This window comes from Ictidomys tridecemlineatus, chromosome 5, assembly GCF_052094955.1.
Source record: "Ictidomys tridecemlineatus isolate mIctTri1 chromosome 5, mIctTri1.hap1, whole genome shotgun sequence".
NCBI classification, from domain to species: domain Eukaryota; kingdom Metazoa; phylum Chordata; class Mammalia; order Rodentia; family Sciuridae; genus Ictidomys; species Ictidomys tridecemlineatus.
Genome location: NC_135481.1, coordinates 149732260 through 149756110, shown reverse-complemented (window position 1 = coordinate 149756110; position 23851 = coordinate 149732260). Strand labels below are relative to the sequence as shown.

The window sequence follows — 23851 nt, the reverse complement described above, 5'->3', positions numbered from 1 at the left end:
TCCATGTTCATATAATTTTCAACCCTTGTTACTTCTTAATTTTTTTATACTTCAAGTGTTGACCAGATGGGATAACATAAGACATAGCCTGTAAGCTCTAACTCCTTTTTCTTTTTCCCTTTTTTTGGGGGGTGGGGGGTACCCGGGATTGAACTCAGGGGTACTCGACCACTGAGTCACATCCTCATTCCTTTTTATTTATTTGTTTATTTATTTTCAAATTTTAAGATAGGTTCTCTCTAAGTTGTTTAGGGTCCCGCTAAGTTGCTGAGGCTGGCTTTGAACTTGCAATCCTCCTGTCTCAGTCTCTGGAGCTGCTAGGATTACAGGTGCAAGCCACCACACCGGCCTCTAATTGCTTTTTAAAAGATGCACAGAATGGACTACTAGCAAAATAAACTTGATTCATATATGAATAAGAGTAAATATTTGCGAGGTATGGTGGTGAGCACCTATAATCCTAGCAGTTCAGAGGCTGAGGCAGGAGGATGGAAAGTTCAAGACCTGTCTCAGTAACTTTAACGAGGCTTTAAGCAACTTTGTGAGACCCTGTGTCAAAAAGAAAAATAAAAAGGGCTAAGATGTGGCTCAGTAGTTAATTACCCCTAGGTCCAAACCCCAGTACAAAAAAAAAAAAAGAGAGACTATTATAAAATAGACAAGTTTATGTATGCCTGTAATTTAGAATGAATATATATATATATGTATATATATATATATTTAGAATATTTAAAGAGTACAGAAAGATATGAAAATGGAAAGTAAAATGGGCCTCCTTCCCCCTCATCCTAAACCTCAGTCCATTTTCCAGACAACTACTGTTACCAGTTCCTTTTACTACCTCCCAGACAAATGCTTATGTTATTTATGTATGTGCTTATTTCCTTTTGGAATTTTTAAGTAAGATGACCAAATTATTCATATTTTCCCGCACCACATTTTTTTCACCTAATATGACTTGCATAATAACCACAATAACCATAATAACCACAATAACTCATGTAGAACAATTTCTTTTTAATGACTAAACAGTATTTTATGATACAGATGTAACATCATTTATCAATCACTTCCCTGCTGAGGAGCATTTATTTTGCTTTCAAATGTTTGCTATTAAATCTTTTTTAAAAATATATTTACTTTATTTATTTTTATGTGGTGCTGAGGATCGAACCCAGTGCCTTACATGTGCGAGGCAAGCACTCTACTGCTGAGCTATAACCCCAGCCCCTGCTATTAAGTCTTAAAGCAACAAATACCCATGACAATATTTGTAGACAAATTCAATACTTACTTAGGAAAGAATCCTAAGTGGAAATGCAGGGGTAGGGGTAGAAGATTTCTAAATGTTAACAGGCACTGACTTCCAAAATTTGCCAATTTACACTTCTACCAACAGTGTATGAGAATGTGCACTGGGTTAATCATTAAATACAAGGGCAACTCTATCTTTTAATTATTTTATAACTCAACTTTTCTGTGTTCTTCATTATACTTTTGTCTTGCTGAACTGATGATTTGTATAAAAAGGACTATTGTGGAATTTCCCATGAAAAAGAGGGATTTGTCAATTAATCTTTGTCAGTCTGTTAGGTGTTTGCTTTTTACATTTCAAATCTTTCTGATTAGATGCCTTAATGTTTATTATTCAAATTTTCTTAGGGATTTAATGTTTTATCATATAGAAAGTCTTTGTGCCAATGATCAATTTTACCTTCATTTTATGCTATTTTAGAGCTATTTTATGTGGTGATAATTTTATGCTATTTTATCTGTTGATAATTTCCCCCATCTACATTTTTTTTTTTGTACCAGAGATTGAACCCAGGGGTCCTTACCCACTGAATCACATTCCCAGCCCTTTTTATGTTTTGAGACAGGTTTCACTAAGTTGCTCAGGACCTTGCTAAATTGCTGAGGCTGGCTTTGAACTCATGATCCTCCTGCCTCACCCTCTCAATCTGCCTCAGCCTCTCAATCCCAGCCCCCTTGCTGGGATTGCAAGTCTGCACTACAGTGCATGGCCCCCATTTACATTTCTATGTTTATCTAGTTTATCTTTTTGTGTGCCTATGTTTTCAACCTTTCCAAGTATATCTGTTTTTTTTTTTTTCCTTAAGTTGTACCTTTACATCTTGGCATGTAGCTAGAGTGGTTTTTTTTTCTTCACCCAATCTGAGAGTAAATATCTTTGGAGATGCACTTAATCCATTCAAATTATGCTTATTTATATGTTTAGATTTATTACTATCATCTTTTTCTATGTTTTATTCCCATTATAAATGCTTTCTTATTTTTCTGCCTTATTAATATGATGGAGTTTTCTTGTCCCCAACTGCTCTATGACTGATTTCCCTCTCCAGTTAGTAGTTTGAAAGTTACACATATTATTAGGGCACACACACTAGCTAATACACACACACACACACACACACACACACACACACACACACAGAGTTGTCACTTGGTATCCATGGGGGATTGGCTCCAGAATCCCCTTTGGATATCAAATCTGTGGATATGCAACTCCTTTATATAACATGGCTATGCTAGACACAGTGGTTCGGGGCTATAATCCCAGCTACTCAGGAAGCTGAGGATTGTAAATTTGAGGTTAGCCTGGACAGCTTAGCGAGACCCTGTCACAAAATTAAAAACAGAAAGGGTTGGGGGTGTAGAATCCCTGGGTTCTATCCTCAGTATCAGGAAAAAATAAATAAAAGGTGAAGTATTTGCATATGACCTATGTAGACCATCTCATACTTTAAATTATCTCTTCGTGATTTATAATACCCAACATAAATGCTATGTAAATACTTGTAACACTATATTGTTTAGGGAACAATGACAAGGAAAGAAAGTGTGTGTTTTTTCAGTACTGAGGTGATGTTTAAGGACACAGAGAGCATATTTTCCTGTCAACACCTAGGTTCATCAATATTGTCACCTCTTCTAAATAATAAATGTCATTAATGCATCTTCGTGACCCTTCTCTCACAGCACCACCACACTCCTACTAAAGCCAGCCTTCCCCTTGGAAAGTTTCCACGTTCCTAACTTCTCATTTACTCTTCCAATTTACCTTTGCTCTTCTTGGATTCTTTAGCTTACTCCTCCAAATTGCTGATTGGATTATCAGTTTTGACAATTCAACCAGTCTCCTTTCCATCAGTGAGAAAATTAAAGTTTCAAAGTGCCTAGACTTCATGATTGAATGTTCTTTTGCAACTTTCTGAAAATAACTGTTAATCTGATGCTCTTCTATTTTCTCAGGGATTAGTTCCTCTGTTCTTTCAGTTTGGTAATTCTCAAGGTGCTGGTTTCTCCCACTGTTTGGTGACTTATACTGTCCACTTATATTTGTCCTGGAGAACATCTATTTTCCTCCTGTGGCATCTACTGTACCTGCCTTCAGTGACTCTGGCAGAGAGATAGCATGGGGTACTGGGGGTCTGTGAGGAAACTTCTTTGGGTTAGCAGGACTCAGTAGCTCCTTGGGAACAGCCCTGGCTCTGGCCTGGTGCCCACAGTCAATATTTAAGGAGGTGAGAAAGCAGCACCACTATGCTCTACCTGGCACAAACAGTGAGGATCAGGGGCTGAGCCAACCCAGCATATCACATGCAATTCATTTCCCAAGTGTCCCCATCTGCTGTCTGTTGATGCTTTTTCAAGCTATCCACCCCACCTTTGCAAGGGTCTCCTGCGCATGCTCTGGACAGTGATTCTGCAAGGTTTTCTCTCAGTCCACCTACCTCTATCTACTAGCTGCATTTCAGAATTCTCAAAAATGCAGGTCCACCCAGAGTAGTCGCACACACCCTAATCCCAGCAGCCTGAGGGGCTGAGACAGGATTGTGAGTTCAAAGCCAGCCTCAGCAAAAGTAAGGTGCTAAGCAACTCAGTGAGAGTCTGTCTCTAAATAGAATATAAAATAGGGCTGGGGATGTGGCTCAGTGGTCAAGTGCCCCTGAGTTCAATCCCCAGTAACCCCCATCTCCCCCCAAAAAATGCAGGCCCACAGAAGCATTCTTTACCTTCATTTAGACATCATTTTTACTGAAGCTTTTTAATTAACTTTTTTTATTTAATTGAATTTTCTCACTTTGATTCAGATCCCAAAGTATAAATTTAATGCTACCTTTTTCATGATTCTCAATATAAAAAGAAGCACACTTTACAACCCTATTTTCCTTTCTGCAGAGTTAAAAGCTTCCACAAAAACAATAAAGAACTTTATTCAAAGGGAAACGCTTCAGGACATTGGAATGGGCAAAGAATTTTTGGACAAGACTCCAAAAGTACAGGAAACAAAATGAAAAAATAAACAAATGGGATACATCAAACTAAAAACTTTCTGTACAGGAAAAGAAACGATCAAGGAGTAAAGAGACTACCCACAGATGGGAGAAAATATCTGTACAGCATACATCTGACAAGGAGTTAATATCTAGAATGTATAGAGAACTCCCAAAACTCAAGAGCAAAAAAACCAAACAAATAAATGGCCCAATTAAAAAGATGGGTGTGGTATTGTACACCTGAAATGCCAACTACTGGGGAGGCTGAGGCAGGAGATTGCTTAAGCCAACAAGTTCAAGATCAGCTTGGGCAGTGCAATGAGACCCCTCCTCAAAAAACACAAACAAAATAGAATGGACAATAGACCTAAATAGAAAATTTTCTGGAAAAAAACACAACATACCAAATGGCCAACAGATACATGAAAAAAATGTTCAACATTTTGTTTGTCAGAGAAATGCAATCATGACCTCATCCCAGTAAGAAAGGCTGTGACCAAAATGACTGAAGATAACAAGTGCTGGCAATGATGTGGAGAACAGGGAACCCCTGCACGTTCTTGGTGGGAATGCAAATTAATACAGCCATTATGGAAAACACTATGGAGGTTCTTAAAAAATTTTTAAATACAACTACCATATGATCCAGCAATCCCACTCCTGGGTATATATCCAAAAGAAATGAAATCAGTATGTTGAAGAGACAGCTGCCCTCCCGTGCTCATGCAGCACTATTCACAATAGTCAGGGAAGGGAAACTATCTAATGTTCACCAACCCATGAACAAAGGAAATGTGTAAGGTACATAATGGAATACCATTCAGCCATAAAAAAGAATAAAAGCTTGTTATCCGAAACAACATAGACATAAGCAGAGATCATTAAGTAAAGTAAGCCAGACACAGAAAGATAAGTTCCACATGATCTCACACTGCAATATAAAATGTTGATCTCATAGAAATTGAGAACAGAATGGTCATTACCAGAGGGTGAGGAGAGTTGGAACAAGGAGCAATGGGGGAAAGGTTGATCAACAGGCACTAAGGTTCACAAGTCCTAATGTGCACAGCAGAGTGACTACAGGTAATAACCATGTACTGAATATTTCAAAAAAAAAAGCTAGAAGAAAGGATTTTGAATATTTTCACCACAAAGAAATAATAAATGTTTGAGGAGATCAACATGTTTAATTTGATTTGACATTTTACAACATATACATGTAACAGAACATCATATGATACTTCATAAATATGTACAATTTTAAGTTTTTATAGATAAATTAAAATAAACTTAAATTTTTAAATGAACTTATTCAAAAGAGGACATATTGGAAAGAATTATAAAACAATATACATGTCAATTTTTTTCTTTTATTTCTTCTCTCTCACTTTATTTTGATGGCACTGGTTAAATCATATGGTCATATTTTAGGAAGTGAATATAAACATAATGTTCACTTTTTTGATGAAATCATCTGGCTAATATTTTTCATAAGATTTTCTCTCATCTGACTTTAATAGGCATCACTATTTTCCCTTTTCTTCAAACCTATAAGCTTAAAACCTAGAGCTTACACCAAATTTTACAAATGGCAGGCAGCCAAGACATTTATCAGAATGAACTCAATATAATACTAAATCCAATGACAAGGCTAAAAAATCATAAATATAACTAGAAGAATGGACCAAACCCTTTCCCACCAGGATCATAATAAAAGTATTTAATGACCAGATGAGCAGAATGGATAAATACCAGGTGAAGATCCTCTGGACCCATCTGCCTATGGTCCCCCAAAGAGGATGGAATTGGTTAAGGCTCCTCCACAGTAGTTTCATTCATTTATAAGCTTTAACCGAGTCTCTTTGAAGGTGAGAGGTCAATTGTTAAAAAGCATGGTTCAATAATGACCAGCTCCCTTTCCTTGGTGGGGAATAAAGAAAAGAATAAACATTGATTCAGATAACTGTGGAGAATGTTAACTCAAGTTTAAGAAATGGTCTTATAGGTATAGTAGAATTTAAGGTTTTGCTTCTCCTTTGTTGATTATTGTCTTTGAAAAGAGGGGTCCTGGGGAGATCAACATGTTTACTTCGATTTGACATTATACAACAGGTTTCTGTTGGACACTCACAGAATACAGGGGCATATCTACAACTCAGGCAAGAAGAACTGTACTTGGTTACAGAAAGCCACCAAGGACAGTTCCCCCCAGATGTACAGTAGGAGTTTTCTAATCCCAAGGGATCACCCTCCCCAACCCCTGATGGTATGAATCTGAACTGAATAACAGACTTTGGGGATAGTTCCCCAAATATTTCAGGGAATGACCTTTAATGTCAGGGAAATACATTTAGGAACTGAGTTATAAGCACCTTGTATTTTCTCTTGAATTAAGGGGAAATCAAAATTTAGCTTACAGTGAAGTTTTCTAAATTCTTCATTTCATTTTATCATCCATAAAGGGACGTTGGGGAGAAAATGTCTCTCTCTCTCTCTCTCTCTCTCTCTCTCTCTCTCTCTCTCTCTCTCTCTCCAATCTCTTCCTATGTTTCTCATGGGACTATGTTTTACTGGTGGGCCAGGCCAATGTGCCCATAAGGTAAAAAATCCAGGGTCCACCCTCTCATCTCACTTCCTGCTTCCACAGAATAAACATGTTCTGGTAAGGCTCACCCCAGGAGTCAGGTCTCCTTTTGTTCATTTCTCTTCTCTTTGCCTGACATTATTAGGCCAGGGTCCACCCTCTTAGCTTCTGAGAAAAGAGAGGACCATCCCCTCTTGGGCTTGAAGGCCAATCTGCTTCAGCATGGCTTCCTGGAAGGTCCTCATGTGGGTGATAACTGGCACCTGCCCACATATTAACAACCCAGTAAATTGTTTACCACTTAGTTCTTGTTCCTTGTGTGTACCTTCCCCATTTCGAGGATACAAGGGGAAAGGTAAACACCAATCCAACCCTATCAATCATGTCACACCTACACTTGCAAACGCCTGGCCTGTTGCTGGCTGCCATCCAGGTACAGACTGCTAAACCTTCAATACAGCATTGCAAAGTCCTCGAAACCCAACAGAAATCTAAAAAATTCACTCATCCAAAATACACAGCACACAACTCCTTACATTCTGCAACCATCCCTCCCAGACTCTCCCTCTGCAGGAATGTCCTCCTGCTCCCCATCCTTGCAAAGCCAATGCCCAAGGGGAGTATTAGGTATCCTTGTATTTGTGTATTCCTTCTATTCCATTTCAAATTTCCAGTAGAAAATAATTCAATAACAACAAAGAATGGGGCAAAAATAAATCAGCAAGATGGTAAAAATGAAGCAGTTATGCAAGAACCAAACTATTCATAAAGTGGCAATGCTTCTATAAGATATGAAGTTTAAATTATCAGCAGTTGACAAGGACACTTTCATAGAAGATAGCAAAATGCTAACTTCTGTTTTTAAGTATCAGACTTTAGAAACCTTAATGATTCACTTATTAGATTAATAGCAAATAGTCTTTAGTTGCACTTGTAAGTAATAATATGTATAATCATCTATAATTTGCTCATTATGAAACTACAAAAGGACTTGGATATTAGAGCCCTTCACATCCCAGCAGGCAGACCCGTGTGACACATGAGTGGTCCATATAACACCCATGCAGAAACTAATACTACTGGGTCCTTACACCTATTTTCAGCTATTCTCTCTTCCTACACTATCATATTCCTCCTCCATTGTCTTTTAATCCAATAACCAGCATAAAACCTGCTGACTCTGGGCAAGTCAATAACCTTATTTGTAGACTGGGAAAATACAGCACCTACCTCACAGGGATGCTATAAGTTAAATGACAGGATGCTTGCAAAGCACTTCTATAGGTTGCTAATAATAGCTTAATGAACGGTAGCTTTGAACACTTTCAAAATCTGATTACTGGATGGCTACTTGAATCAGTACATTGATGCTGCATGGCTTTCAGTAATCACTGACTCAAATAACCACAAAAAAATCTTTTTATAAGATGAAAAAAAATCAAATGACAACCCCTTCTCCTCTACCCCAGGTCAGTGTAAACACTCCTAAAAACACCTGGTGCAAAAATTAAAAGACAGTTGACAACCATACCATTATTATTAAATTTTTTTTCACGTTTCAGAATAGATAGGATTATTATATGACTCTTACCAAACCTGCTGAAGAGCAGGGTGACTGTCACCTTATTTAGAACGTCACCTTATTTAGAAAAAGAGTCTTTGCAGATGTAATTAAGTTAAAGATCTTGAGATGAGATCATCCTAGATTATTCAGGTGGTCCTGAATCCAATGACAAATATCCTTATAAGAGACAGAAGAGAAGACAGATGCAGAAGAAAAGGACATGTAAAGATGGAGGCAGAGACTGGAGGAATGTGGCCACAAAGAGCTACCAGGAGCAGGAAGAGGCAAGGAAGGATCTCCCCTAGAGCCTTCAAGGGAGTGTGGCCCTACTGACACCTTGACTTTGGGCCTCTGGCCTCCAGAACTGTGAAATGAAAAATTTCTGTTGTTTAAGGCCACCAAATCTGTGGCCATCTGTTCCAGCAACCCTAGCAAATACAATATCCTACTGCTTTTCATAATTGGTAATCACAGGAAACCCCCAAAGGAAGACAGTAGGCTGCAGCAACTTCTACCCATCTGGGGTAGAGGTAGCAGGCCTTCCTCTGGGTTCCTAAACAGTGATGATTCAGAACCAAACACTGCATGCACTCCTACTTCTGTCTCTAGGAGACAAGGAAAAGAGAGGACAAGCAGAAGAGGGTTCTTATAGGCTCCACCAACGCGCATGGGTCTGTTTATTTCAGTTTCCACATAAATTGGTCTGTAAAATATGATACTTCTTAAGGGATTTCAGGAGTCCAGTAGAAAAACAGGGAACACTGCACAAAAGAAAGTTGATGGTCACCAATGACCAAACTAGATGAAGTGTGGGAACAAAGCACTAGATCATCCCGTCCCATCTTTTATACTGGTATAAGCTTTGCAAGCCCACGTCTTTTAGTGCAGACTACAATAATTTAAAGGGAGAAACAGAGAGAGAATTCAAATTTTCATAAACATATCCATACAAATCTTCATATATATCACAATTTTCATAGTATGACCTCATATTTTATAAATGGGCAGATGCTGGTGCATTCCAAGGTCTGACACAAGTTGCTGATGTCTGCTACAGGTCCCCACCACTCTGGAGTTGGAACCTACATCTTCTTATCTTCTAACCATGTAACAGTGCTTTATATCTCAAATTCTCCATGTGCATTTATGATGATATTGACAAAATTAAAATGCTATCTAGAAAAAAATTCCAGAGGAAATAAGAGATAAGTGGACCAATTTAAAAGAAAAGTACTATCCAATTGTGTTGAGAAGTACTACCCATAACAGAGTTTTTGTAGAGTATGCTCTTCATTTTTTCCTCTGCAAAAACTAGATTAAGCTTTGCAAATTAGCATTCAGTGGAAACTCTGAAACACTCATCTAAGATTATGAAAAAGGTTACACAAAATCCACCAGATTTTTGCAGACCATCTCTTAATAGGATGGTTTTTATCCCTGGTCCAAATTTATTGTCTGCTTCCATGTGAATTATTACAGTACAAATATTACCTGAATTTTATTTCCTTAGAGCCTCTCTTCACAAATTCTGTGTTTGGGAAATGTATTTTCAGAAACAGTGCTCCAAATGATGAGAAAGAGTAAATTTAGTTTCTTTGTGATTTAATGTTGCTAATACTCATGGCTAGGAGCTTCTTAAATATTATTCTTGTATCTCTTTAAAGTGAGCATAAAGAAAACTGATTTCTTTAATGGTCATTCTCAGCCACAGATTATTAAGAATTCATTTTTAAGTAAGAATTCACTTCTCCATTTACTCAACAAATATTTATTGAGACAATATTTTGTGCCAAATATCAACTGTAGGGGATTTCGTCATGGACCAAATAGACAAAAGTCCTCCCTCATGCAAATTACATTTTGATGGAGAGAAAGAAACAACATACATGAAAAATAAGTAAAAAATAAATAGTGTGACCCACTTGAATCAAATATATGAAAGATGATATGTCATGAGCTTTGTAATGTTTTGAACAACCAATAAAAAATAAATAAATAAATAGTGTGTTAGGTATCAGGAGAAATGCAGGGTATGGGTAAGACTGCTGGTGTTCACCATCAATCTGAGAAATCATCTTTAAATATTACTTTGCGTTCCTTCACAGGAGTGACCTATACTTGTTTGTTTGTTCATTTGTTTATTGTGGTGCTGGGATTGAACCCAAGGCCTTGTACAAGCTAGGTGAGCACTCTACCACTGAGCTATATAACCAACCCTCATAGACATTTTATTCAATTTTTACTACTCTAATCTTCTATGTGTTATTCCTTTCTATTCATCAAATTAAAATATCTTCTTTAGAATAAAAAAAAATGGTGGTAGGGCAAGGAGGAAGATATTAATGTTTACTAAGCATCTATTATTCAGCCAGGCACAGGAGTAGACATGTTATATTCATTATCAGAATTGATCTGTGTATTATACCTGAGGAAGATAACAAGATTCTCATTTTACAGGGGAAGAAACAGATACTCTGGTAACTTGCTTAGTGTCACACAGCACGTGGCACAGATGAAATTTGAACTTTGGTGCTCACGTTTGTTGCCTTCCCTCCAAAAGTGACTACTATTGGGCTTCTTCTTCTTCTTTTTTTTTTTAAACCCATCTTTTTCTCACTGATCAACCTTTAAAGATCTTGGATCATTAATTTCTGACACAGCAGAAATTAATTTTCCCAAATACCTAAAAAGCAGCCTCCCTTCCTTTCTCTACAACCTTAGGATCGAATTAACTACCTTCAATGGAATAAAACAAAACCTTTATGAATAGCACTGACCAGTAATTTTAATTAGTAACCATCAATAACTATCACAATTATTGGCCTCTTTTTTTTTTTTTGTAATCACCTTCCCTTTACTTATTTATTCTGTGATAAAACCTTAAATCTACATCTCAAGCAACTAGAATGCCTAGGTGGCCACTGGGGCTGCGATATGGCAATTTAGAAACTAACAAAATGCTATATGCAATCAGAGATAATCAACTATATAAACCAGGTCTGGTTAACTTCCAGATATTTTCATTAAGGGCGTTCTTTTTCCGTTACCTCAATAACAATTTCCAGGTCGAAGGAACCAGAAAACATGCAAATAAAATACTAGTCTCTGACAATGCAATTCTAATCTCACAATTTATTTCCCCTACCGTGGGAACAATTCATTTTTACTATGTACTCAAGAGCAGATGGATTTTGGGAAAAACCAGAGAACGTATACACAAAGATAATAAATTGGTGTCTGTATGCCAAGAAAGCCTGGCTTGAAATTTGGAATCACAACTCGCCGGTATGGAGCTAAAAGGACAGACAGGGAGGGAGGCCCGGTCCAGTGCCAGCAACCGGCAGGTCCCTGCAGCTAGCTCGCTGCAGCGCGCAGCTCTACGTGTCGTTGGGCACCGTGAGGGTCGTGGCGGCGCTCGGCCCTGGGAGATTGAAACCGCTGCTGCACCCCGCGCTCTCCGAGCACCGTCGGCCGGGTCACCGCGGCCTGGCCACTGGCCCGCCCCTGCCCCGGCCCGGAGCCCGCCCCACGCCCCGCGCCCCGCGCCCGGTCCCGCTGGGGCTCTGCGCCCGCGCGCGCCGCGCCCTCCCTCACCACAGCTTCCTCTTGAGCGGCAGGAGGCTGCCGCGGTTGGAGGGGGTGACACCGATGGCCATCTGCAGCACCGTCAGGTATTTCTGGTACTTCATCTTGTCCCCGCTCCGCTCGCGGGCAGGGCCCCGCCGCCGCCGCCGCCGCCGCAGACACAGCCCTTCCAAGCGCCGCATAGATCAGCTCTGGGCCATCCGCCGTCGCCACAGCTCCCGCCGCTCCCGCCGCCGCCGCCGCCGCCGCCGCAGTGTGCGCCCGGCTCCTGCTCCCGCCGCCGTGGCCCTGCGTGGCCGGGATCCCGATCCCACCGCCGTGCGTGGCCAGGGCTCCCGCTGCCGCCGTCGCCGTGCGTGCCCGGCCGCTCCCGCCGCCGCCGTGCGTGGCCCGCCGCTCCAGCCGCCGCCCGCACCGCCTCCTCCACTCGGGAAGCCGGGCTCCGGTGCGCACCCTGCGGGTTTCGCAGACAGCGGGGCGTGCATGGTGCGCGCTCCTGGAGCTGCGGGCGAGGCCTGATCTCCGCGTGCCTCAGTTTCTTCATCGGCCCCCAGGAGCTCATTTCCAGACGTTTATGCCCAAAAAGAATCTCAGAGTGAAAAAAATTTTAATTTAGAATTACTACTAAATGGTTTGTTGTCATATGTTGTCTACCCTAAACTGACGATTTTGCATTTACATTTAATATATATTACATGCATATTACTTATATATTATACATCCAAAGATATGCAGTCCTCATTTGCATGGTAGTTCTGGATGGTAGAAATACTAAACCATTCCAGACTTCCTCAACAATCAATGGGAAAAAGTTAAAAGATTGTTACATGACTTTTAAATTTCGCAAATACGTTGAAAAAAAAAACTTGAATCTTTGTAAATGGTAGTTAGAAATGTATACGGAAATTTAAAAAATGGAAAACTATTGAGTTAATACAATTTAATGAGTTAATGCAATTTAAAATAATACAAACATTGAGAATTAAAGTATTTTTTGTTGTTAAAGCATATCAAGAGTTGGGGCTGGGATTGTAGCTCAGTGGTAGAGCGCTTGCCTAGCACAGGGAGGACTCTGGTTGGATCCTCACCACCACATAAAAATAAATAAATAAATAAAGGTATTGTGTTGTGTTCATCTATACCTAAAAATTTTTTTAAAAAATCAAGAGTTAAGTTAAACAGTGCTTGTCTTCCAGTGTAACTCATATACCCCAAATTTCTGTGCCTTGGCAAAGCATCATATTTGGATTACTCTCGGCACATTATTCTTTGTGCTACTAATGTCATGCAATATCTCAAAGAGTTCCTTTAATGTTATTTGTTTTGCTTTGTTTTTGTTGATGTCCTCAGGGACATCCTCATCCTTTTTGTCCTCTTCATTTCAGTTTCTTATTTAGTATATTCTGCTGGCTTTATATCTAAAGTCTCCAGAAAGTCCCCACAATCTCTGAGTTGTCCATTTCTTTTATATTTCCTTTATATTCCATTCGAATTTCACTTCAATTCTATCCTTAACCTTTTTGTTTGTTTGTTTTTGTTTTTGCTGCACTTTCATCTTTGTTGACAGATTCTCTCTTTCAATTACTAATTTTTATACAATACTGTGCTGGTTACCACTGGGAGAAAAGGAAGCAACACAACTGTACACTTTGCTGTCAGTGCCTAAACTGAATAAACCAAAGGCTTGCAACAATACAAGAAGTTTTTATTCAAGAAAAAGTACTGCATCTCGTTGAAAACTGTAGGCTCACTGTGGCCTTAAAACTATGGCAGTTTTCTTTGAAAACCAGTAGACTAGCAGCTACTGGAGAAAAAAGAATGGATGTAGGTCCCCTCAAAAGCCCCATCCTCAGAAAACAGTCATCATTTGACCTAACAGCACCTTGAAAAGTTCCATTCTCAGTGCTTGCCTTTATTTGACCTGGCTCAGATCTTGCTGTAAAGTAGCCCTATGGCCAGGGCATTTGTTGAAAACAATCCATTGCAATTGCTTAGCACCACAGCTTCCTGAAGTGGTGAAATCAGTGGGGACTATCAAGAAGCTAACCAAACTGGGCACAGTGGGGCTTGCCTGTAATTCCAACAGTTCAGGAGGCTGAGGAAGGAGGATTGTGAGTTCAAAGCCAGCCTCAGCAAAAGCAAGGCACTAAGCAAGTCAGTGAGACCCTGTCTCAAAATAATATATAGAATAGGATTAGGGATGTGGCTCAGTGGTCAAGCATCTCTGAGTTTAATCTTGGTAAACCCCTTCTCCCCCTAAAAAAAGAAGCTCACCAAGTAAGTAAATAAATAGGATAATGGGAAATGTAAGTACATAAGTTTTCTCGAAAATTTCTGACCTATTCCTAGGACTCCAGAATGCTATGCATACATGCAGGACTGTACATATTCAGGAAACATCTGAAAAGGCCTAATCTCCCACTTCCAGTTGACCTTGAGGTTCAATTCAAGCAGAAAGTACAGGTTAAACAAGAGTAGCAAACCACCAACTGGGATATTTGGGATATTGAAGGCTAATACACACAGCCTCTCAGCAAAGGCTTGGAGACTTATTGGTTCAAAGCATTTAAGAAAATCTCTAATTATTAGCTGAACATAAATTATGCAAGGAGAAACTTTACTGATTACCCACAACTAAGAATGCAGACTTTACAGAAGTGGTCCTATAAAGTAACTAAATGAACAACAAATCATGGTGGAGAGGGGAATATGATTTCTAGAGTTGCCATATTATGTTATTCAAAGTGTCAAGACTTAAACAAAAAGTCATACAAAATGCAAAGAAATAGAAAAATATGATTTATAAATAAGGGAAAAAGTACTTTACATACACTGTCCCTACAAAAGTGTGAACATTGGACTTAACTGAACAAAGACTTGATTTAAATCAAGTATTATAAATATGTTCATAGAGGATGAAAAAAAAGCATATCCAAAGAACTAAAGGAAAGTTAAAAATAATGACTCGCCAATAGATAAGATCAACAAACAGAAGCTTTTTAAAAAATTATTTATTTATTCTAATTAGTTATACATGATAGCAGAATGCATTTCAATTCATAGTACACATATAGAACTCAATTTTTGATGTCTCTGGTTGTACACAAAGTAAAGCCACATCATTAGTGTCTTTATGAGTGTACTTAGGATAATGATGTCCATTTTATTCCACCATCTTTCTTACACCCATGCCCCTTCCCTCTCCCTCCCTCCTCTTTGCGTTATCTAAAGTTCTTCCCATGCTCTCCCCTCCCTACGCATTATGGACCAGTATCCACATATCAGAGAAAACATTCGGCATTTGGTTTTCTTGGGATTGGCTTTCTTGACCTAGGATAATATTCTCCAACTCCATCTATTTACCTGAAAATACCATAATTTTATTCTCTCTTAATGCTGAATAATATTCTATTGTGTATGTATACCACATTTTCTTTATTCATTCATCTACTAAAGGACATCTAGGTTGGTTCCACAACAGCTTTTGTGAATTGTGTTACTATAAACATTGATGTGGCTGTGTCACTGTATTATGCTGTTTTTAAGTCCTTTGGGTGTAAACCAAGGAGTGGGATAAATGATGGGTCCTTTCCAAGTTTTCCAAAGAATCTCCATACTGCTTTCCATATTGGTTGCACCAATTTGCAGAACCACCAGCAATGTATGAGTTTGCCTTTTCCCCCACATTCTCACCAACACTTATTGTTGTTTGTATTCTTAATAGCTGCCATTCTGACTGGAGTAAGATGAAATCTTAGAGTAGTTTTTTTTTTTTTTTTAAAGAGAGAGTGAGGAGGGGGACAGAGAGAGAGAGAGAGAGAGAGAGAGAGAGAGAGAGAGAGAGAGAGAGAGAGAGAATTTTAACATTTATTTATTTTTTTCTTAGTTCTCGGCGGACACAAAATCTTTGTTGGTATGTGGTGCTGCTAAGGATCGAACCCCGGCCGCACGCATGCTAGGCGAGAGCGCTACCGCTTGAGCCACATCCCCAGCCCCTCTTAGAGTAGTTTTGATTTGCATTTTTCTGATTGCTAGAGATGTTGAATATTTTTTCATATATTTGATGATTGATTGTATATCATCTTCTGAGAAGTGTCTGTGCATTTCCTTGGCCCATTTATTGATTGGGTTATTCGGTTTTTGGTGTTAAGATTTTTGAATTTTTTAAAAAATATTTACTTTTAGTTGTAGTTGGACACAATACCTTTATTTTATTTATTTATTTTTGTGGTGCTGAGGATTGACCCCAGGACCTTGCACATGTTAGGCAAGCTTCTACTGCTGCTGAACCACAGCCCCAGCCCCAGGAATTTTGAGTGCTTTAAATATCCTAGAGATTAGTGTTCTATGTGTGATAAAAAATTTGCTCCCATTCTGTAGGCTCTCTCTTCACCTCACTGATTGTTTCTCTCACTGAGAAGAAACTTTTTAGTTTGAATCCATCCCATTTATTGATTCTTGATTTTATTTTCTGTGCTATATATGGAAATTGGGGCCTAATCCAACATGATGAAAATTTGGGCCTATTTTTTCTTCTATTAGGTGCAGGGTATCTGGTTTAATTCCTAGGTCCTTGATCCACTTTGAGTTGAGTTTTGTGCCATGGTGAGAGATAGGGGCTTAACTTCATTTTGCTGCATATGGCTTTCCAGTTTTCCAAGGACCATTTGTTGAAGAAGCTATCTTATCTCCAATGTATGTTTTTGGTGCCTTTTTTTTTTAGTATGAGATAACTTTATTTATGTTGGTTTGTCTCTGCATCCTCTATTCTGTACCACTGGTCTACATGTCTATTTTAGTGCCAATACCATGCTGTTTTTGTTACTATTGCTCTGTAGTATAGTTTAAGGTCTGATATAGTGATGCCACCTGCTTCACTCTTCTTGCTAAGGATTGCTTGAGCTCTTTTATTTTTCCAGATGAATTTCATAACTACTTTTTCTATTTCTATGAGGAATGTCATTGGTATTTTGATTGGAATTGTGTTAAATCTGTATAATGCTTTTGGTAATATGATCATTTTGACAGCATTAATTCTGCCTATCCAAGAACAAGGGAGATCTTTCCATCTTCTAAGGTCTCTTCTAATTTCTTTCTTTAGCATTCTGTAGTTTTCATTGTAGAGGTATTTCACTTCTTTTGTTAAGTTGATTACCAAGTAGTTTATTTTTTCTTTGAGGCTATTATAAATGGGGGTACTTTTCCTAATTTCTCTTTCAGAGAATTTGTCACTGATGAACAGAAATGTCTTTGATTTATGGGTGTTGATTTTATATCCTGCTACTTTGAAGAATTTATTTATTAGTTCTAGAAGTTTTCTGGTGGAATTTTTTGGATTTTCTAGGTATAGAATAATTTTGTAGGAAAATAGTGATAGTTTGAGTTCTTCTTTTCCTATCTGTATCTCTTTAATTTCTTTCATCTGTCTAATTGCTCTGGCTAGAGATTCAAGAGCTACGTTAAATAGAAGTGGTGAAAGAAAGCATCCCTGTCTTGTTACAGTTTTTATTTTTTATTTTTTTAAAGGGAAAGAGAGAGAGAGAGAGAGAGAGAGAGAGAGAGAGAGAGAGAAAGTTTTTAATATTTATTTTTTAGTTTTCGGCGGACACAACATCTTTGTATGTGGTGCTGAGTATCGAACCCAGGCCGAATGCATGCCAGGCGAGCGCGCTACCGCTTGAGCCACGTCCCCAGCCCTTGTTACAGTTTTTAGAGGGAATGCTTTAGATTTTTATCCATTTAGAATGATTTTGGCCTGGAGCTTAGCATAGATAGCTTTTACAATGTTGAGATATCCCTAGTTTTTCTAGTGCTTTGTACATGAAGGGGTGCTGTATCTTGTCAAATGCTTTTTCTGCATCCATTGAGATGATCATATGATTCTTAATTAAGTCTATTGATGTGACAAATTACATTTATTGATTTCTGTATATTGAACCAACCTTGCATCCTTGGGATGAACCCCATTTGGTTGTGGTGCACAATCATTTTTATATTTTTTTAATTTGATTTGCCAGAATTTTATTGATGCCTCATGGAATGAGTTAGGAAGGATTCCCTGTTTTGCTATTTCATGAAATAATTTGAGGAGTATTGGTATTAGTTCTTCTTTGAAGGTCTTGTAGAACTCATCTGTGTATCCATCTGTTCCTGGGCTTATCTTGTTTTGTAGGCTTCTGATGGTGTGTTCTATTTCATTGCTTGAAATTGATCTGTTTAACTTGTGTATATTATCCTGATTCTGTTTGGGCAAATCATATGACTTTAGAAGTTTGTCAATGGCTTTGATATTTTCTATTTTATTGGAGTACAAATTTTCAAAATAATTTTTAGTTATCTTCTGTGTCAGTTATGATATTTCCTTTTTCATCACAAATGTTAGTAATTTAAGTTTTCTCTCTCCTCTTTGTTAGCAGGGCTAAGGGCTTATCAATTTTATTTATTTTTCAAAGAACCAACTTTTTGCTTTGTCAATGTTTTCAATTGTTTTGTTTCAATTTCATTGATTTCAGCTCTGATTTTAATTATTTCCTATTTTCTACTGCTTTTGATGTTGATTATTCTTCTTTTTCTAGGGCTTTGAGATGTAATTTCTATTTCGGTGCCAATACCATGCTGTTTTTATTACTAGGTCACTTATTTGTTGACTTTTTCTTTTTTTTCAGGAATAAACTCCATGCAATGAACTTTCCTCTTAGTACTGTCTTCATAGTGTCCCAGAGATTTTGATATGTAGTATCAGTGTTCTCATTTACCTCTAAGAATGGGTTGCAAAAGACATCAAAGAGGAGCTAAAAAATTCTTCAATAGCATATTATTTAGTCTCCAGGTGTTGGAGTAGCTTCTATTTTTTATTTTGTCATTGATTTCTAATTTCATTCCCTTATGATCTGATAGAATGCAGGGTAGTATCTCTACTTTTTTGTATTTGCTAAGAGTTGCTATGTGGCATAATATATGGTCTATTTTAGAGAAGAATCCATGTGCTGCTGAGAAGAAAGTGTATTCACTTGTTGATGGATGAATTATTTTTATATACATATATATTTATTTTATATATAAAATAATTCATCCATCAATAACTTTGACTTTATATATATATATATATATATATAACTTAGACTTTATATATAAAGTCTAAGTTATAAGTCTAAGTTATTGATTGTATTATTGAGTTCTATAGTTTCTTTGTTTAGATTTTGTTTGGAAGATCTATCCAGTGGTGTAAGAGGTGTGTTAAAGTCACCCAAAATTATTGTGTTGTGGTCTGTTTGACTCTTGAATTTGAGAAGAATTTGTTTGATGAATGTAGATGCTCCGTTGTTTGAGGCATATATGTTTATAATTGTCATGTTTTGTTGATGTATGGTTCCCTTAAGCAGTATTAAATGTCTTTCTTTATCCTTTTTTATTAACTTTGGCTTGAAGTCTACTTTATTTGATATGAGGATGACACCTCTGCTGGTTTCTACAGTCCATGTGAGTGAAATGTTTTTTCCCAACCCTTCACCTTCAGTCTGTGGCTGTTTTTTCCTATGAGATGAGTCTCTTGAAGGCAGCATATTGTTGGGTCTTTTTTTTTCATATATATATAGTTTTTGATGGACCTTTGTTTTATTCATTGATTTTTTTGCAGTGTTGAGAATCGAACCCAGTGCCTCACACATGTGAGACAAGCACTCTACCACTGAGCATGACCCCAGCCCCTGTAAGGTCTTTTCATTAAATCCAAACTGCTAGTCTATGTCTTTTGATTGGTGAGTTTAGGCCATTAACATTAAGGGTTATTATTGAGACATGATTTGTTTTCCTGGTAATTTTTGTTTATTTTTGGTATTTAATTTTATTTAGTTTCTCCTTTGATTGGTTTTTCCTTTAGTGTAATACCTCCCTTTGCTGATTTTCACTGTTGTTTTTCGTTTCCTCCTCATAGAATATTTTGCAGAGGATGTTGTGTAGCTCAGGCTTTCTAGTTGTAAATTCTTTTAACTTTTGTTTATCATGGAAGATTTTTATTTCATCATTAAATCTAAAGCTTAATTTTGCTGGATATAAGATTCTTGATTGGCATCCCTCTTCTTTCAGAGCTTGGTATATGTTCTTCCAGAATCTTCTAACTTTCAGGGTCTAGGTTGAAAAATCTGCAGATATACTAATTGGCTTCTCCCTATATGTAATCTGATCTTGTTGCCTTTGAAATTCTCTCCTTATTTTGTATGCTAGGCATTTTAATTATAATGTGCCTTGGTGTAATCTGTTGTGATTTAGTTCATTTGGTGTCCTATAAGTTTCTTGTATTTGATTTTCCAATTCATTCCTTATGTTTGGGAAATTTTCTGATATTATTTCATTGAATAAATTGTACATTCCTTAGGTTTGGAAATATATATCTTCCTGTATCCCAATAACTTTAAAATTTGGTCTTTTTATGTAATCACATAATTAATTCTTGAATGTTCTGCTCATGGTTTCTTACCATCTCCACTGTGTGGTCAACATTATTTTCAAGATTATATGTTTTGTCTTCATTGTCTGAGGTTCTGTCTTCCAAGTAATCTGTTAGTGGTGGTTTCTATTGAGTTTTTAATTTGTTTTATTGTTTCTTTCATTTAAAGGATTTCTGTTTGGTTTTTCTCCAGAACTTCTATCTCATTATTGAAATAATCTTTTGCTTCCTGTATTTGCTTATGTAGCTTTTATTGAAATGATCTTTTGATGCCCGTATTTGCTCTCTAATATCATCCTTTAATTCACAGAACATTTTAATTATGTACATCCTGAATTCCTCTGTCATTTCTTCTGTTGTGCTGGCCATGGATACTAATATTGTAGTATCTTGGTTTGTCTGGGGCACTTTCTTCCTTTTTTTTTTCTTGTTGTTCATGTGTCTTTCCTTCTAGAACTACAAAATGCACTACCGTTTTTACCTTATAGGCCTATGGTGTCTCTGCAGGGTTCTTTTTTTTAAAAAAATATTTATTCTTTTTTTAGTTTTCGGTGGACACAACATCTTTGTTTGTATGTGGTGCTGAGGATCGAACCCAGGCCGCATGCATGCCAGGCGAGCGCACTACCGCTTGAGCCACATCCCCAGCCTTCTGCAGGGTTCTAATACCTGTTCTTTAAGGGGGAAAACAATGTGAACAGATCCCAATACAAACAATATACAACCTTAAACCAAATAGCTGCTATTAAGATGTTTACAGTTTTGTCACAATATACAGAAATGGTAAGTTCAATTATTATCTACAATATAAACAGTAAGTTTGCAAAAATGGTCTACAGTTTCTAATGGTGGACAAAGAACTGGAGGTGAGGTGTAGGATGAGATGCTGAGGAGGTAGGAGTTGAGGATAAAGAGTTAGTAAATCTTAGGAAGCATGAAAGAGAATCTAAAGAAATTGGTTAGCAGCAGGAGAAGAGAGAGAAATTATTTTGGGGAGACAAGTAAGTGGGAAGACAATTGTGTACTACTAACAAACATAAATATTAAGAAAAATTAAAAATGTAAAAATAGGAGATAAAAGAATATACAACACAACTGTAATATACTATGCAGACGCCCCCATCCTCAGTAGCCTAATTCATGAAAAGTACTTGGTTTCACAAATGTTGGGGATGTGAGAGTGGGAGAAGGAGGGGGAATCTCAAAGGAAGATACAAGGATTGTTTTTGTAGATCAGTATCTTTCCTACTTCGATTCTCATCCAATAGGTGGGGTTGTCTGTTGTTTGCTGGTATCTCCATCCTCAGCATGGTGAAGGTTACTAGGGTGGGAGGGTTGGTCTTGGGAGTGTGGCTCCTGGAGGTGGTCCTCTATAGGAGACTGCACCCCATGGATCTTCTTTGGGGCCTATTCATGTGATGTGGTCGCCTGGTCTCATCTCCTTATATCGCCTGTAAACATCACAATTCCTGGTCTCTAATTTAGTCTCTAAACTATATCTCACTGCCCCCCTCCCTTTCTACTTCCCAATCAGGAACCTTTCTTTCTGGAGGTCTTGTGGGCTGGGCTCTGGGGGCTGTGCACCTGCCCCGGAAAGCTGTTTTGTATTGGGCAGTTCAGGGCCAGGTTTCGTGAGCTATAGACTGGCTGGGTAGCCACAAGCACCGTGCTGGGTTAGCAGCTACCAGGGAGCAGGGGATTTGGGGGCTAAAGCTACCTCGATATTGCTTCTAAGACCCAGCTAGAGTTCCAAGCTGGGGGTTGCCCCAACTAAAGATGGTGAGGAAGGTGTGCCAAGATGGAGGCAGCTGCTTTCAGAGATGAGTTGTTGGGTCGGTTGGGGCCAAGCGGTGGCAGTGGGCAGCGTGTTCAGAGATGCAGCTCTGTGACGTGCTGTGTTGTGGCTGGCAGCTGTCTCTAGACCCTGTGTGGTGTCCCCAGGTGCAGGCTACCATATGTAGGGGACTATGGCAATGGTTGCAGTGTTCCAAGATGGAGGCAACTGGGAGAGCCCCACTGGTAGATGGGGGTCCACACAGGAGTGGCAGCCAGAGTTCCTGTGCATGGGCAGTGGTCAGGTATCCCGCGTGAGAGCAGTAGCCAGGATTCCTGAGTGGGTGGGGGCAGCCAGGAGTCCTGCGCAGGTGCTGATGCTGGTGTTCCTGCTCGGGCACCCAGAGGTCCTGTGTGGATGAGTGGCTGGGAGTCCTGCACTGACAATGAGGCCTGGAGTCCTGCCTGGGCATGGTGTCCATCATTTCTGTGCAGGAGCAGCTGTTGGGTGTCTTCTAATCACTCACAGAGAAACAGTGTTCCCTCTACTTGAATCCCAGGTCACAGAGCAACACAGAATGCAGCCTCCCTCTAGCCTGCCATCTTGGATCCTCTAACAAACAGAAACTTAAAAAAAAACAAACTCTAGATTCGAAAAGTATAAAAATTTAAATAAAAAATTCACTAGTGGGCTCAATAACAACACATTTGAAGTGAGTGAAGACAGTTAACTTGAAAATAGGTAAGTTGAAGTCATACAGTTTGATGGAGAGAGAAAAAAGAATGAAGAAAAATGAACAAGGTCTCATAAGATCTATGAAGAATCATGAACTGCACCCAACAAAAATTCTAAGTAGGAGAAACTGAAAGATGCCCTCACAGATACACAATAGTCTAAGTGTTGAAAGCCAAAGACAATGAGAGAAACTATCAAAAGAAAAACAACCAATCACATGCAAAGGTCCTCAATAAGACTAATAGCTGAATTCTCTTCAGAAGTCATGAAGGTTAGAAGACAATGGGAAGACATATTTAAAGACCTGAAAGAAAAAGATTGTCAACCAAGAATTCCATAGCCAGCAGAAATACCCTTCAAATATGAAAAAAGGTGAGGCTTCTCAGATAAACAAAAACAAAGAGTTTCTCACTACCAGACATAAACTACCAGAAATACCAAAGGGGGTTCTTCAGGCTGAAATGAAAGGACATTAGACAGAAATTTGAATATATGTGTAGAAATTAAAAGCACTGATAAAGATAACTATATAATTACATAAAAAGATTTATCAGGATAGATGAAGGATCAGAGATATGAACCAAAGGAATATACAATCTTTTCAATGAAATATCAGAAAATTTCCCAAACCTAAAGAATGAAATGAAAATCAAATATAGGAGGCTTATAGGACCCCAAGTATACAAAATTACAACAGACCCACATCAAGGCATATTATTATGAAAATGCTTAACATACAGAATAAGGATAGAATTTTAAAGAATGCCAGAGAAAAAGATCAGATTACATTTAGAGGAAAACTAATACAGATCTCAGCTGATTTCTCAACCCAGACACTCAGACCTAGGAGGTCTTGGAATAA

The 23851-nt window shown here is 38.3% G+C and overlaps 1 protein-coding gene across 8 annotated transcripts in view; it reads right to left on the bottom strand.

The window, feature by feature from the left end:
* Tjp1 (tight junction protein 1) overlaps nt 1–23851 on the bottom strand; it is a 331764-nt gene that overhangs the window by 216634 nt on the left and 91279 nt on the right. Inside the window, exon 1 of one of the 8 annotated variants that reach the window (XM_078051281.1) lies at nt 12044–12239. The exons of 6 other annotated variants lie outside the window; for them this stretch is intronic. In XM_078051281.1, the coding sequence (XP_077907407.1) occupies nt 12044–12216 (173 nt within the window). In that variant the 5' untranslated portion in view covers nt 12217–12239. Of the gene's footprint in view, nt 1–12043; nt 12240–23851 lie in introns of those variants that run through there. One more of the 8 variants, XM_078051279.1, reaches the window with a different exon arrangement.